Source organism: Macadamia integrifolia, chromosome 11 (genome assembly GCF_013358625.1).
Source record: "Macadamia integrifolia cultivar HAES 741 chromosome 11, SCU_Mint_v3, whole genome shotgun sequence".
Lineage (NCBI taxonomy): Eukaryota > Viridiplantae > Streptophyta > Magnoliopsida > Proteales > Proteaceae > Macadamia > Macadamia integrifolia.
The window spans coordinates 32,056,043-32,073,022 of record NC_056567.1 but is presented as its reverse complement, the minus strand read 5'-3'; the positions used below and the strand labels follow the sequence as shown (position 1 = coordinate 32,073,022).

Here is a 16,980-nt window from a genome sequence, read left to right as displayed (position 1 = left end):
TCCCATTCCCCAACAAATTTTATAGCCCCCAACAAATGGATCATCCTATAAAATTCTCATATGCTTAGAATCATAAGGCCAACAAACCTTTGCTCACTCCCTGGTTTTCTCTACACATCCGTTAGATATTCACTCACTCCCATTCAACATTATTGTTTCATGTCTATCATATGACTTTAGGTTGTATGTGAATATCAGTTAAAATGCATAGTTGGGGAACCCGATGGTAGCTCACTCTGCCTAAAATCCTCTTCAACCCCCCTAAACACATACATACACACACACACACACACGTGTGCAGTGGGGGAGATAAGATAGAAAGAGAAGTTCTTTGAAGGAATCAGTCTTCCCTCACATGCTCCGACAATGAAACCTTAAAACAAAATCCAAGTTATCCCCTTTTTCAATATTTGCAATCAAAATACAGTGATTGATTTGTACAACATAGAAATCAATAGAAAATCATAAATCTAACTTTGAAGTGGAGATGGTTGATGAAGGAACAAAGGTCCCTTAACTCACAGGTTCTTCATTGAAGCTCTCGCATCTCAAAGCCTCTTCTCGACAAAGTTCCCTGGGACTCGCAAGTTTTTTGCTATTCAGGTCGAAGATAATGTCGGGTTTGTAGGGGTCATTGCGAGCGTGTTTTTCCCTCCTCTGTCTCTCTATGCATGGAATGGGTCATTTTACCCATTCTAGAATTCTGAGAATGTGAATAAATACGAAATACTATTTTTGACCTCTTAAAATACATTCTAAGAATGCATACGAATCCAAGGATGCATACCAAACGCTGCCTTAATATCAAATTCCTGAAATCGTACCGATTGACACCGTTGACACGTGTGCAGGGTAGGTTCTTGCAACAGGTGTGCGCGAACCCTTTTTCCAACGAAAAACCAAAAGAAATGCTTTGTTTTTGGTTTTTTGTTTTTTTAAATCGCATGAGCCCAGTTTTGCGCTGAAGGTCCACGCCACTGCAAGAGGAGAACGGTGAGTTTCTACTCCATGATCTCTCTCTTTCTCTGTCTTACACACGCACATACACACCCTGCAAGCAATATGCCTATGGAGATTTCTATCTCCGTCACTGCTTCTTCTCGGAAAGGCGGCTTCGTCACCTAACTCTGACTTCCCTTCTCTTAAATATTTGATCTATCCCTCTCAAAACCCTAGAATCAGAAAGCACAAAACCCTGAAAACACTTTGGTTTCTCCTTTTCCCTAATGCTCTTGGGAGTTCCTTTCTCTTTTTCTCTTTCTAATTTTCAATTGACATGAACCGGTGTTGTTGTTGCAGTGATAGAACCTGACTTCCCTAACAAAGACAACCTGCATTCCGGGCATAAACAGGTAGGCACTTTATCTTTTATTTTAACCTTAATTTTTTCATTTCATTAAAGACTCGGTAGACACTGGATCAGCTAGCGTTTGAGAAACTTTCAAATTATGAGATCAAATTCCAGGCTGTGTGTGTGATGCATAAATCATAATGTCGAAGAATTTTCTTAAGAATTCTGATATTAGATTTGTCGTTCAATGTGATCCCGAAGTGTGTGCTCCTGTGAATCTTGAGATCATAGTCAATATTGTCTGTGAAGGGGGATCATATTACCTGGTTCAGCCCATTTTTATTCTCTCTCCCACACTACCGTTTTCTTCCGGTGGCACCCTATTCTTTCGGTGGTTCCCTTTATTCTGGTGGCACCCTTCCGCTGGAGCTACAAACCAGTTCGAATTAGGCTGCCGTTGCTCTGTTTCCTTCTTATCTCAGGTTGGTTCCCAATTATTGGGTCCTTTCGAAAATTAAGGGAAGAAATGACGGACTCCGAAGGAAATTCAAGACCTCGCGACTGGATTATATATCTAGCTGTGGTATTTGTTCGTAGTCGGTTACAGCAAGGACCAACTCCCAGAAATTAAATTGACAGAATCACCTCTTGATCGAGGGTGCATTCTTGGAACTCGAATTTGCATCAGTAGGAGAGAGTTTTTACACGATGGACATGTAAAAAAGCTAGACCAAGAGATAAGGATTAGATTAGCATTGTGGAACCTATGGACATTTAACGGGAAATAGTCTAGAATTAATAGATGTGATGAAAGAAGAAGAATTAACATAACTTGTATACAAGAGATGAAGTGGAAGGGTAAAAAAGCTAAGGCTTTCGATGATTATAAACTTTTGTTTAATGGAGATACGAATAATAAAAATGGAGTGGGTATAATAATAGATAAATATTTAAATAATGATCTTATAGATGTTAAAAAGATTAGTGATAGGATAATATCCATCAAACTTATATTAAGGAAGGAGATAATTGATATGATTAGTGCTTATGCACCACAAATAGAATTAGATGAAAGCCCTAAGAAACAATTTTGGGAACATATAGATGATTTAATCCAAGGAATTAGTCAAAATGAAAAAAATTATAATAGCTGGAGATCTAAATGGGCATGTTGGAATAGAGGTTATGATAGAATTCATGGAGGATTTGGTTTTGGAGATAGAATGAGGAGGAGATTTTTATTTTGGATTTTGCAGTTGCCTGCGATTTATCAGTAGTAAACAAATGTTTCAAAAAGAGAGAAGAGCAGAAAATTACTTTCAAAAGTGGACAACATAGTAGTCAAATGGATATTTGTTTTAAAACGCCAAATGATAAGAGATGTGAGATTAGTTGTCTTAGGATAAGATGGTGGAACTTAAAGGGTGAAAAGTTGAAGATATTTATTGATAAATTAATATCATTTGGAAAGTGGGATTTAGATGGTGATCCTAAAATAATGTGGAACGTTATGGCTGCTTATATAAGAAATACATCTAAAGATGTTTTAGGTGAATCTAAAGGGTTACAACACTCATTTAGGGAGACTGGGTGATGGGGTGAGGAGGTTAAAATAGCAATTAAGGCTAAGAAATCTAGTTTTAAAACTTGGTAAAGGGAAAAAGATGAAGAAGATTTCAGAAGGTATAAATTCCACAGAACAAAGTTAAGAAGGTAATAGGGAAAGCTAGGGCTACGGAATATAAGTATTTCAATAACAAGTTAGGAACTTAGGAAGGGGAACAACATATCTATAAACTAGCCAAACTGAGGGAAAGAAAACTAGAGATTTCAACCATATTAGATGTATTAAAATTGAAAATGGTAATATTTTATTAAATGATGATGAGATTGAAGAGAGGTGGGCTAAGTATTTCTATAGTTTACTAAATGGAAATAATACTAGTATCTTAGAAGATTGTGTTAGCCATTAAGGAACTACAAATTTTAGATATATGTATAGAGAGAATTACGGTGGCTGAAATAAAAGAAGTATAAACAAAGATGAAAGTAGGAAGGTAGTAGGTCCAGATGGTATCCCAATAGAGGTTTGGAAGAATCTAGGAATTTATGGATTATTGTGGCTAACTAGATTATTTTAAGATTTTGAGCACAAGGAAAATGTAGGATGAATGGAGAAGAAGCATTGTGGTATTGATTTATAAAAATATAGGTGATATTCAAAGTGGTAATAATTATAGAGGAATTAAACTCATGAACCATTATGAAATTATTGTAGAAAGTAATTGAGGTGCATTTAAGACAAGAAACTAATGTTTCGGATAACCAATGTGGTTTATGCTAGGGATTATGTAGATAAGTCACTTAATGGGCTTATTTTATTGCAAATAAGCCTTAGGTTGAGTTATGTATGTGTTGGGGCCTTTCATCCTAAGAGTTTTCTTTGTAATGAGCTCACTTTAATGGGCTAAAATATGGGTAGAAAGTAGGAAAAATGATCTAATTCATTGATAAAGTTAGAGTCCTGTTTGGAGTTTTTTTCCTTTGTTATTTCGTTTTTCTAGTTAGTTTAGGTTTCCCAGTTAGTTAGGGATTGGGCTAGGCCTTTCTCTTTTAGTGTTTGAGTTAGTTTTGAGTTTTCTATATAAGTTTGTAAGGGGCTACAACATTAAACAAGGATTTGTGAAAGAAAAAAAAAATTGACTTGTGCTGTTGTGTTGTGGGATGTAGTTGGGCGAGATGCCTTAGGTTAGATGCCCAAACCTGAGGGGTGAGATGCCCATTCACTAGTTCTTCTTCTCCCTTGTCAACCCTCCAGCGCATTCTCCTTATTTTCTTATTTCCCTTTTATTTGTTTGCTATGAGAGAGTGTTTGAGAGCTAGAACCAAGCTTATTGGAGGACATATTTTTTACTCAGCCAGAAATTCAGATCCTACCTAGAATTAAGATCACGTGTTTGAGAGCTAGAATCAAGCCTTTGGAGCACATCTTTTCTATTTTGCTAGAATTTCAGATTCTGCCTAGGATTGGATCACTTGTGACCCAATCTTACATTATTTGGTATCAGAGCCAACCTAACTGATGGAGCCACGTGAATTTCGTGAGAAACTTTTTTCATACATCTTCCTTGAATGGGTAAAAGAATTGTATGTCTATTTTGATTCCTACAACCTGACAGAGGCACAACGACTTCAATATGCTTGCTTTCAAATGAGTGATTGTGTTCGAATACAACGAAGAGTCTGTGAAAGACAACTTCAAGCTTAAGGGCATGAGCCTAGAACTTGGGACGGGATGGGGTATGAGTTGGCAGGCGTGCACCTATCTAAACGTGAATGAAGTATGCACTTCCCTCTACTAGAGTTCCCTCCAGTTACAACCTAAAAGCCACTTACAGGTGACGAGCATGAAGGAATTGTTTGACCACGTGGCCATATGTTGTAACAAATTGCAAAGGAGCAACAAGAGAATACACCTCCATCCAATGAACTAGAGTCAAAAGTTGATGTTAGTGTTGAAGATATTCCAGCAATTCCTATTGTTAAGGAAGAGCTAATCATTGATGTTCCCATCGACGAGACTCATGTGGAGAAATTCGAAAGCAATAAGGTTGCCATAATGGACAGTGAGGTTAAGACTGAGGAACTTGATACTACAACAACTATGTTGACTGTGAACAGCCAAGAGGAAGATCCTAAGGAGCTTAAGATTGAAATTGTGGAGGTCAAGAACACAGTGGTTGAAGGCGCTCATGTGGATGATCCCATGGATACATTTGAGGTTGTAGAAGTTGAGCATGTGGAGTTCGTCATCCCATTAAATTATCTTGAAGATCTAGCTCCTCACATTTTAAACTACATTCTTATTATCAAAGAGCTACCTGAATTTTTCTACGGCCTGAAGAGGGACGTGCGCTGTGCTATAATCACCCTCACACTTTACAAAATTCGAGGACAAATTTTTCCTAAGAGAGGGCGAATTGATGTAGTTGAGTTACTTAATGAGCTTATTTTATTGCAAATATGCCTTAGGTTGGGTTATGTATGTGTTGGGCCTTTGATCCCATGAGTTTTCTTTGTAATGGGCCACTTTAATGGGCCTAAAATATGGATAGAAGTAGGAAAACGGGATTTAATTCGTTCGTTAAGTTAGAGTCTTGTTTTGAGTCTATTTCCTTTGTTATTTCAGTTTTCTAGTCAGTTTAGGTTTCCCAGTTAGTTAGGGATTGAGTTAGGCCTTTCCTTTTTAGTGTTTGAGTCAGCGTTGTGTCTTCTATATAAGTTTGTAAGGGGCAACAACATTAAACACGAATTTATGAATGAAAAAAAAAAAGATGATTTGTGCTGTTGTGTTGTGGGATGCAGTAGGGCCAGATGCCCTAGGTTAGATGGTCAAACTTGAGGGTTGAGATGCCCATTCACTAGTTCTTCTTCCCCCTTCTCAACTCTCATCTCATTCTCTTTCTTTTCTTATTTTCTTTTTATTTATTTGCTGTGGAGAGAGTGTTTGCGAGCTAGAATCAAGCCTATTGAAGGACATCTTCTCTATTCAGTCAGAATTTTAGATCCTGCATGGGATATGTCACAATGACCCATTCTTATATTAAGGGAAGTCAACCATGGAAGCTATTTCATTGCTTAGGCGACTAATGGAAAGATTTAGAATATATAAGTAGGATCTTCATATGGTCTTTATTGATTTAGAAAAAGCGTATGATACTCATAGAGAGTTCATTTGGCATGGTTTAGAGAAGAAAAATGTTTTGAGCAGATATGTGGATGTAATTAAATATATGTTTCATGACTAGCATAAGAACTGTTAGGGGTTGGGGTAGTGAATTCCCAGTATCGGTTAGATTACATCAAGTTTCAGCTCTAAGGCTGTATTTTTACACTAATCATGGATGAGTTGACTAGAGACATTCAGGATCAAATCCCTTGGTGTATGCTTTTGGCAGTGATATTGTTTTGGTGGATGAAACAAATGCTGAGATAAATGCAAAGTTAGATTTATGGAGATCAACCTTGGAATCAAAAGGTTTTAAGATAGGTGGAACAAAAACAGAGTACATGATGTGTAACTTTAGTAACAATAGGATGGATGAAATGGAGGGGTGCATCCGGGGTGTTGTGTGATCGATATATCCCTTTAAAATTCGAGGAAAATTTTATAGAATGGTTATATGACTACCAATGACATACGGGGCTGAATGTTGGGCAGTAAAGAAAAACATGTAAACAAACTTAATGTGGCAGAAATGAGGATGTTGCCATGGATGAGTGGTAAAACTAGAAAATATAAAAGTAAAGAATGAATACATTAGAGCAAACCTTGGGATTGCCCCTATTCATGATTAGTTTTGAGAAACTTGCAAGAGGTGGCATGGACATGTGCAACGGAGGCCTTTGAATGCTCCAGTAGAGAGATGCGATTTATTGCAAATTGAAGGAGCTAAAAAGAGCTAGAGGTAAGGCCTAAAATGACCATAGAAGAAATAGTGAGGAAAGATATGTATAGCTAAGTATTGGAATCTTGTATGGCCTTAAATAGAATTTATTGGAAGAATAGGTTCCATGTAACTGACCCCATTTATTTGGGAGAAGGATGATTTGTTGTTGTTGTTGTATGTGAAGGGAATGAAGCTGTTTGTTCCAGTGATTTTATTACTTTTTATTTTTACAGTACAGGTATGTGGTTGAATGGGTGGTCTTTCTGTTCAAATACCCTAAGGAGGAAAAAAATTAGCTAGGTCATATTAATAAAAGAACCTGCAAGATCAAATGGAAACAAAGACAAACAAGATCTATGAAACAAGCCTCCAGGGGTTGACAACAGAATTAAGACAAATTGAGGGAAAAAGAAAATTCAGCCAAAGAATTTACCTTAGAAATCTCTTGCCTGAGGCCCTTGAACTCTGAATGAGTTGTTGCCACTTGGCACTACCACGTTGGGAAATCTGAGAAACCACCTTCTCTCAAGCAAAACTATCTACCGGAAGTCTGGATCAGTGGCTGTGGCTCGATCGAAATCCCAATCTGCAACCCAGTAATCTATTTAATCCCGTCAGTCTGTAGTCATGTGTAACTGGACGGGTCTATGCCGCTTAACTAGTCTGTATCTCACTCACCATATATTTTGTTTATGTGGTAAGTTAATTATAAATATAACTTGCCATGTTACAGAGGTATGGAGGCTACCATAGTTTGCCTAGGTGGCTCAGCCTGGACTGGCGCCTTGGTTGCCTAGGCATGCCTAGGTGTCGCCTTGTTGGTGTTGCCTTGATTTCTTACCATCCTACATCATCTTGGGTCGCCTTACACCTTGATAACCTTGGAGGCTACTGAGACAGTTTCAGCACTTAAACTATAAAAAGTAATTGAACAAAGCGACTCAAAGGACACCATGTGGACCATCCTTGCGACACTGACATATTGTTGCCAAACCAGCAAATTATTCTTTGATTTTGTATTTTATTTTTTGGTTTGATGAAGAATTGGCCTTTGAATTAAGGTTCCAATTCTCTCTGCCATAGTTCCATACACTTTAAAAGGTTGTCCATGATTCCAGTCACCAAGTCTTAGATTTTTTTTGGGTAGTACTCTGGTGTTGATAGCCTCATGGCATTACTGATCTATAACTGCGACATTGTTCATCCTTGTTGAGAGCTTTGTTCTGAACTTTTGATGTATTACTGATCTGGGACATCTTGAAGTTGATGTTTTATTTGTGTTTGTAATTGTAGGTATTTTATGTGTCACCAAGGAATCGAGGATTCAGTTTAGGATTTGATACTAAAGTCATGGTGAGTTCTCATTAATATTAGTAAAACATCATCAATCAGTCATGGATGCAGGTCTGGTGGGATTGTGCCCCCATGCAGTATCAGTGGCATTGTATTCCATATAGCAGGCCAGGTGGGGCCAAATTTTATTGATAGATTGGCCCCACCATCCCCTACTTACACGCACAGTTTGAGCCCTATCTGACTTTTCCATATGTTAAAAAGCACAGATATTGGTGGAAAAATAAAATATTTTAAGAAGTTCTTATCCTTTTGAAAATATAAGGGAAACTGTGCAATACAAAGTGGCCTGTATGATTGACTTATGGTCCCAATTTTGACACGTATCAATACATGATGCCCTGTATACATTCCATGTGGTTAAAATAGAGGTGCTGGAACTGCACCCTACATCTGTACTGCCAGGCCTGCATTCTTTTGCCATTATAAAATATCCTTTTTTGTATTCTGAAGAGAATAGTGAAAGAGTTTCTTGGATGGGATGTATGTTATAATGTTGTTATGATTTACTTCATTTTTTATTTCAGAATTTTCTTGTTGGAGCCTTCAAGCCACCATGTAATATTTCAATCACATTTGCTGATGGAAGAACTCGCAAGCAGGTGCTGTTTAACATAATCCTGAGCAGCATTTTCATCTTCTGGTTGAAGGAAGCTTTTATGGTCTTGTAATGATGATAGGAGTGTTATGATTCCATACATAACGAAAACATGTTATGTATCTGCAATCTTATATTTATATATATATATATTTATATATATATATATATATCTTATGGCTTGTGGTTGATCAAACATTTTAGGTTGCAGAGTAGAATTGCTGAATTCCTTGCCTTTATTTTGCTGATTATATGTATGGATTGGAGGGAGTACTTAAGGAAGGGAAAGAACTCAGTTGCATTATGGCCCTAGTTGTAAAACCTTGTGGAGCATGAATGGGACTCTAGAGAGATTAAATTCTCTCTACCATTTGGTGGGGCCATAAGAATTATCCCTTCTAGATTGCCATAAGATTGTATACTGATTTGAGTGGTTAGCTGATGACTATGCCTTATTAAGTTAGCATAATGCAAAGGTTCACTCTGCTCATTTGTCATCCATTTAATAACATTTGAAGAATCCCCTTCTACTATAGCTTGAGACCACCTTTGCGTAATAACAGATCTATATGCAGTCAACTTCAATCTAGTTGAGTCTCCTTCCCCTATGTGGGCCCTGAGAATATATCAACTACACCTCCATCCAATAGTCTAACCACTCCCCCTATTCCTGAAGGCCCAGGGTTCCCTAGATAACAACCATCTATATAGCTTGAGACTCCATCAAGAGGTCTGCCAATGATATATCCACTTTAATCATCTTTCCTCCGTAAAGAGAAAAAGAGACCAGTATCTAGAGAGCTGTACTGCTGGTATATATTTAAATATCTCATCAACTGTTGTCCAAGTTCTGATCTTAATTTTTTAAATCACCTCCCCAACATTTGATTGCTTGTTTTAGGAAAGCCTGTTGTTCCTTTCCTTCCAAATACGCAAGGAAGCCAATAGGAGATACCTTTCCATAGAAATTCCCGTTTCAGAAAGGGGAAACCGTTATAACTAATTGATCATTTTGACAACATTTGGAAAAACCCCAAGAAATCTGAAACATTGTAAAAAATGTAACACAACCTGTTTGGCAGAAGAGCAATACAAGAATATATGATCAGCTGATTCACCATTTTGTAGACACATCAGAGAAACTTGAGGAGAGTGGGACCTTCCTGGTTCTCTTTTGATACACATCAGTTGGCACCTTTTAATGATTGATCTCCGAGCCCAAAATCCTACTATTCAGGTATGGTTTGGTTTTCCACATTTTCTTATAAGGAAAAGAATTACTTGGGTTCGCTTCATCATTTTCACACACAAAGTTGCAACTTGCAAGTAGCAAGAAACAAAGATTAGATGAAAACTAATCATTACTATTGAGGACCCATATTCTTTGTCTACATAGTCATTGGCAAAGAAAAAATTTAGAATACTATGAAGTATGAGGCGAAACTTGAATTTGTTCCTATTCCATTTCCCTAAATTCCCTTCTAAACTAGAGGTTCCAAACAATCCCGTTGAGTGTCATCTGTCCACAAGAGGCTACCAGAGAAATTCTTGGCAGTAGACATGAGTCAATTTTTGGGTATAAGTCTCTCAATGGTACCTCTTCCCACCAAAAATCCGCCAAAAATTTCACCCTTTTTCCATTCTCCACATCATAATGAATCAGATGACAAAAGATTGGGGTCAGTCTGCTTAGACACTTCCAAGGGCTTTTAAGAGTGCTATGAGCTATACTAGAATCTCAACCCAGCTCATTTAACCCATGTGTGAACCTAATTACTTAGAAACTTCTTCAAACTTTAGAACCTGTGATAATTTGTTGCTTTTGTCCTGATGTAGGAGCTCTCCTCTTTTCTTTGATTCTGTTTCTGTATCAATAATAGAAGTGAATGCATGTGATGTATCAATAATAGAAGTGAATGCATGTGATGCTTTGTGCTTGTTTTCCTGCTCTTTCATGGAGTGCTGAAATATTAATAGCCTTTTACAACAAAGATGGATGCTGCAATGATTCCTTTAGTGCAGGAGCTAGGTGCCTAAAATTAGCATGAGAATGAGAGTGCATGTAATGCAGGAGTAGATTACAAGAAACTACCCCAGCAGTTTATAACCTCAAACAATACAAATGGGACCAGGAAACAAATAAATAAGACCGTCAAATAAGCCCCCAATGATACAATACCCATATAGGAGCAAAACCAGCCCAAAACCCAACCCGATGTGAGAGAGAAAGACCTGCTATAGAGCTGGAGAGAGAGAGGTGCGGCCAGGTTTGTAAGAGTCCGATTGAACTGCACTCTTCGGCGTAGATAGTCCCTAGGGATGGCACAAAAACCCCCGAAGTTGAGAGGATTCTGACGGCTAGTTGTGAAGTTATAAGCTTTCTTGATTTTCTGACCTAGGAGAGAGAAAACTTCAAGATTCTGCATAACTACTGGATAGATCTTCTGGACAGCTCCCAGAAGACACTTGAGTGGTCTAATAGCAGCCTATAACACATCCTTAAAAGGGTTTACAGATCATAGGTCAGAGAAGGGACATATGGAGATCGATCTCTCTCCTAAAATCTTCACTGACGATGGTTGGTTCTGGACTATAATGGCTTCTTACAGAATCTAATTGTACCTCTTGAATGTTACATCAAATAAAATAGAAAAAGAAGAATAGAACAAATGGAGGGTTGAGAAGGGTGAATGAGAATAAAGGAAGTGGCTATCTCAGACTGGGCTTCTTACCCATAGCTATCTCAACTACTCTAAGCATTTAGTTGCAAACTTTATTTCATTCAAATCTGAAAATTAGGTTTACATAAGCTCCTCTATTTAAAGAGGGCAGTGTAGCAATCCTAACATAACTAGGAGCTAGTTTCCAAATAGGAATAGACACTTCTAATGGGACTTGGACTCTTAATAGGACTAGACTAGAACTCCAGTAGGGAGTAGGACTAGAACTCCAACATGGAGTTGGTAATTAACTAGTCATTCACTAATAGGGAGACCTAAACTGACTCAAACTAAAATAACAAAGGAAATAGACTCAAAACAAAACTTTAATTAGACTAATGAATTAAATCCCGTTTTTCCTACTTTCTACCCATATTTTAGACCCATTAAAGTGGCCCATTACAAAGAAAACCCATGGGATCAAAGTCCCAACACAATCCAAAGCTTATTTGCAATAAAATAAGCCCAAGTGACTTATCTACATCAGCATGAGTGACAAAGTGAAACATACTCCATGGTCAAAACTGGCCTAGAATGTTGTGCATGTAGAAGCAGTTATGGAATGGAACTTGTCACTGTTTTGTGTCATTTGGTATATTTCACAAGTGCAGTATTGAAATTTATTGAAAAATCCAATGGAGGGTGCATAAATGACTGAGAAGAGGATGTACAAGAAGATATCTCTTCTCTCTTATCCATCCCCTTCATATCTCAATTCTAGGTTCCTTAATCTATTATATAATATATTGAGGAAAATCAAAGGTGGAGAACAAAAAATTAGCACCCTTAGTGCTTGGCCCAAAGTGTGTCATATGAGGATATGATCATCTTACTAAATCAAAGTTTTAGTTCACCTTCAAGCATAGTCCTGATTCATGGATTCCCCCTGCCTCCTCTTTTCTCCAAGAGAATTATGAGTATATTTACTGGTGGATTGTTGTCTTATCAGGACATAGAGGAGTTGTATAAGAGTTGTCGAAAGAATGAAAGAATGGAGAACCACATTTGAAGTTTTAAAAGTGTCAGGACTATTGTTTTGAATTTTTGAGTCAGTATATATTGGGTCATTTTTTGTCCTCATTATTACTATTTCTTATAAAATAAACAAGGGTGCTGAAGGCTGATAACATTCACAAGGGTTGTGGACTTTGTATAGTCACGGAATATCATCTTTGACAATTTGGTTGGGTGGGTTCATGATGCAGATCGAATGAATCAATCTGCAAATGATGGCTACATTTGGATCAAATCTGGTCTCAGTTCTAATGGTCAGATTTTAAGAAGGTAACTGGTAGACTTCAGCTCCTATTTTACCAGGATAAAATTAAGAAATAAAAATATATTATCATTTGAATTTGATCAGGAAGAATGGAGGAGAGAAGGGGTCACGATGGATATTAAAAAGGAGAGAGATGAGGTGGCACTAAAAATTCCATCACTAGTAACAATCACTTGGAAACTTGGTTATTAGAAATTTTCATGGTCTTGATTCATCTGGATCGGATTCACGTTTGCCTACTGGGAGTTCAATTAGGGCGCCTTGGAAATTCATTAGGATATCTCTTCTCATTTTTCTTTGTTTAGATTAGAGTGGGCTGTGTTAACAGAATTAGAAATTTGGGAGGAACTACAGTGGGTTGAGGAAGTTCTGAATATTGCTTTTCCTGCATTGCACTTCATATCTGACTTCAAAGGAAAGTTTATCTTGGAGTGCTGATTTTTCTGAGGGGTTTTTGTTTGGAACCTTCGTTATAGAGAGCTTTTCAAGAGGTTTAAATTCCTGGTATTCGATTACTTCTTGACACTTTTTAGGAGATGTTTCTTACTAGTGAGAGCTCGGAGCTAAGTCAAAAGAATTTTGTTGCATCAAATGGATTGTTTACCTTAAATCTCTTTTTAAGGTGTTGTGGTCTATATTTAACTATGAGGATCCAGGGCATCCTTGAAGTTCCATTTCCTTTTAAGGTGTGGTCTCTATTTAACTATGAGGATCCAGATCATCCTTGAAGTTGCATTTCCTTTTGGATATTTGGAACCCTCATGCTCCTTCAAAATGCAAAGCCTTGTGATGGGAGTTAGCCATGAAGGATTCTTTGTAGTGACTAGAGAGGCTTGGGAGGAGTCTCTCTTTATATGTTTGTCTTTTTTGCAAGGAGGCTTGGGAGTCTGTCGTTCATCTATTCCTATCTGTCCTTTTCCAAAGACGTTTGGAGCCATTTCCTTAAGGGGTTTAAGGTGGACTTGTTATTCCCAAACCCCAAAGGATATGATGGCTTTGACGTGGTACTGGTGTCGGCTCCTTTCTCACTGAGATGTTTGTTCTTGTGGAGATCTCACAGCTGGTTATTTGCCAGAGCATTTGGGTGTAGGCAAATGCCAGATTATCTTTTCCTGGTGAACATATTGTTATTCAGTGCATTAGTTTAAAGGTGGCACATTGGGCTTCTGTGGTTGCCATCTTTGTAGACATACCTTTCGGTTGCCTCTACAGGGATTGGTTCTAGGTCATATGTCCCCTCCCCTTGCCGTTCTACACAGATAGCTATTTGGAATCCAGCACCTGCTGGGATTTCCCATTGTGGTCATTTGCTGGAATCATTCAAATCGATGAGAGCCGGTACCTTATTATAGTTTGTCATTATAAGCTGTGGCTAATCTGTAGTAGTGCGTCAGGTTGATAGCCGGCACTTATTATTTTTTTAGATGAATAAATAATGCATCAAAACAGATGAGAGAATATACAAAGGGGAAGAAAAAAAAGGGGTGGGGGGGGCGGAGACTAGGCCGAAGAGGGCAAAGAACAAAAGGCAAGAAAGGGGAGCACAAAAAAAGAGGGGGGAGGGGGAACAAAAGCTAACGAGATGAGACTAGCATTCTAGCACCTCATGGGGAGCTGGCACTTACTATAATTTGCCATAACCCGTCAATCTTTTTGCATGAATCCTTGCTCTCATCCTTGTTTGGAATCTCTATGTAGTGACCCCATTAAGTTGGGATAAGGTTTTGGATGTTGTTGTTGTATTCAAATTGATGAGAGAACACAGAATGTGCTACTCTTGTGGTCTCTTTTGAGGTTATAAAGTGATTTAGTTTGAACACTGGCTTCTCTTGTCTCCCTCATGTGTTTGCAACTTGTAGAGATAGACCCTTCTGTTCTACAGTCAGAGTGCCTCCTGTATTGGAAGGGGAGAGCACTAAATGCAGAAGGGGCAGATTTTTTTTTAATTCCTGATATCAAATCTCTATTTCAACTAAAAACAAAATTCTTATTTCAATTGATGTTCCATTATAGGCGAGACAGTCCTTTCTTTTTTTTATTAGGCTTTGGTGTAAATAAGCATGGGAAATAATGGGATTTGTGTGTGTTTTTTTCCATGACATGTTTGATGCTTATCAATATCTGTCCTCATCTATTATTTTTTATTTTTCACAGGTTCCATTAAAGAAGGAGAATGGTCAAACTGTAATGGTTCCCCTTTTCCAGAGCCAAGAGAACATTGTTGGGGAGGTATTATGACTTTTAATCGATGTTTTCTCTTTTTATGTTCATGATGGTATTTGGAAATTTTCATTTTGATGTTCAGGTAACAACTGTAATGCCTGGGGGAAGATAATTGCTATAATATCCTTACAGGTTTCTCTAGAACCGTTTCAAGGGAAGAAGGTTGAACACAATGGTGTGAAGATCGAGCTTCTTGGCCAGATAGGTGTGCTTTCTTTTCTTTAAGTCTTTCTTATTCTTGGTGTAGTTTGCTTGTTGATTCTGAAATTCAAAGTATTTGAATATGAATTATTATTTAATTAAGCTGAGAACCTTTCTTCAGTGACTAGATGTGGGAATGTAGATCGAACAAAACGATATTTTAGCCCTAAGAGATAAAAAAATGTATCGCACAGTCTTTTTTTTTTTTTTTGAGGGGGTGGGTCAATCATAATATTCATGAACCCTACCAGGCTACAAGGAGTATGTGATGGGGGTGGTCAATGTTATAGACGATCTTACATCCTTCTTATTGGTCAAGTTTCTGCCAACAAGGAGTATGTGATGGGGCAAGATTCAAGGTCTCGGTTTCGCCTAGGCTAAAAACCGAGATATCAGTGAAACCATGTATTTTTTGATAGGACAACTCAGGAAAACTCAGGGATGGGTTCGGTGACCATATGGCCAAGTTAGCTCCTGAAACTTGTCATCTAGTCTATTTTAGGCTTTCTAAACACAGTGGAAACATTAAATTTTAAAAATCAAACCCCAAATGGTACTTTGATTTTGGACCCTAGGTTGGTAGTCTCTATTGTACGTCTACCTTAGGCTATTCCACACAATGTTTAGTACTTATAGAACACATAATTTAAGAAAAAGTGAAAAAAAACTTAAATAAGCATTAGGAATTAAACGATATCAAAAAGTGTCAATCTTCAATCCCCAAGTGTTGAAATTGATAATATCTACTGTAGGGGTGAGATTTGGCAAGAAGAAGCACCAAAACGCAAAGTCTTGTTGGGTTTTTCTTCATAGTAGGGTGAGATAGGCGAGATCTAGCAACAAAGGCGAGAAATCTCATTGAAATGGGATTTTAAACAACATGTGACTTGGTTGAGTCGAGTGGAGTCGAAACCGAGAAATGAACCAAAATCTTGGTGAAAAAATGAGATTTTGAGCAAGATATTGTAGTTTTCTAGTATCACCTATGGTCTCGACTCACCAAAACCAAAAAATTAGATATTAGCGAGACCATGAAAATAGCAATAATGTCGTGGTGTTTTCATAGTTTTCATGATTTTGAAAACACTTCTAGCCCATATATTTTTTGGATGAATAAAAAAAATATTAAAGAAAAGGAGCAAGAAGACAGCCAATAGGCAGGATACAAGCCAAATTAGCAAGAAGCTAAAGGCACCACACCATCCTTAGATGAGGCAAAGGAAAGAAAATACATGGACCAACAGGATACATCACAAATTGAGTTTTCCATTCCTTGGAGTGAAGGTAGTACGGATAGTTTTTCATTTTGGGTTGAAATTTGACCAAGGAGATGGAGGTTCCTTTTCAACATGGACACACCCAATTTCTGACTTGTGATAGTTGGTGATGCTAAAAACAGAATGATACCAAAATGGTCATGGCTGCTATTTAACATCTCATTGTTCTGAATGTTGTTCCAATCTTGTCAGGACAATACTTAATAAATAGATGTGAATGGTCACCATGCTTATATCTGTGGCTACAATTTCCATCTATCATCTCAGGGTTGGAGATTCCCGAGAAGGGCACTCTTATTCTCTCTTCACACCCCTCAACTTATCTCCAAAAACTTTAGCTTCATGACTTGACGCACATCCCATATGGAACTCTATACCGTGATAATTAGTAAAATTTTGCCTAAATTGAGAGAGATAGTTCAGCTCCTGCAGTTATTGCAGCAACAGCAGGTACATGAAAGAGTGAGCTTCAGCTCCAGTAGTGATTGCAGCAGTGGCAGTTACATGAAAAATGGGAGAATCAGAAATGTAGAGGGGGTTTCTATCTAACCCAAATTAAGGGGGGGGGGGGAATTATTTTTTGAAGGC

General features: G+C 37.8%; 1 protein-coding gene across 1 annotated transcript in view; it reads left to right on the top strand.

Annotated features, from left to right (window-relative positions):
- Positions 1-855: 855 nt before the first annotated feature.
- Positions 856-16,980, top strand: part of LOC122094001 (vacuolar protein sorting-associated protein 26A) — a 35,267-nt gene continuing 19,142 nt past the window's right edge. Inside the window, exons 1-6 of the mRNA XM_042664578.1 lie at positions 856-993; positions 1,300-1,352; positions 8,035-8,094; positions 8,622-8,696; positions 14,846-14,920; positions 15,047-15,119. Coding sequence (XP_042520512.1) covers positions 8,092-8,094; positions 8,622-8,696; positions 14,846-14,920; positions 15,047-15,119 — 226 coding nt within the window. The 5' untranslated portion in view covers positions 856-993; positions 1,300-1,352; positions 8,035-8,091. The remainder of the gene's footprint in view (positions 994-1,299; positions 1,353-8,034; positions 8,095-8,621; positions 8,697-14,845; positions 14,921-15,046; positions 15,120-16,980) is intronic.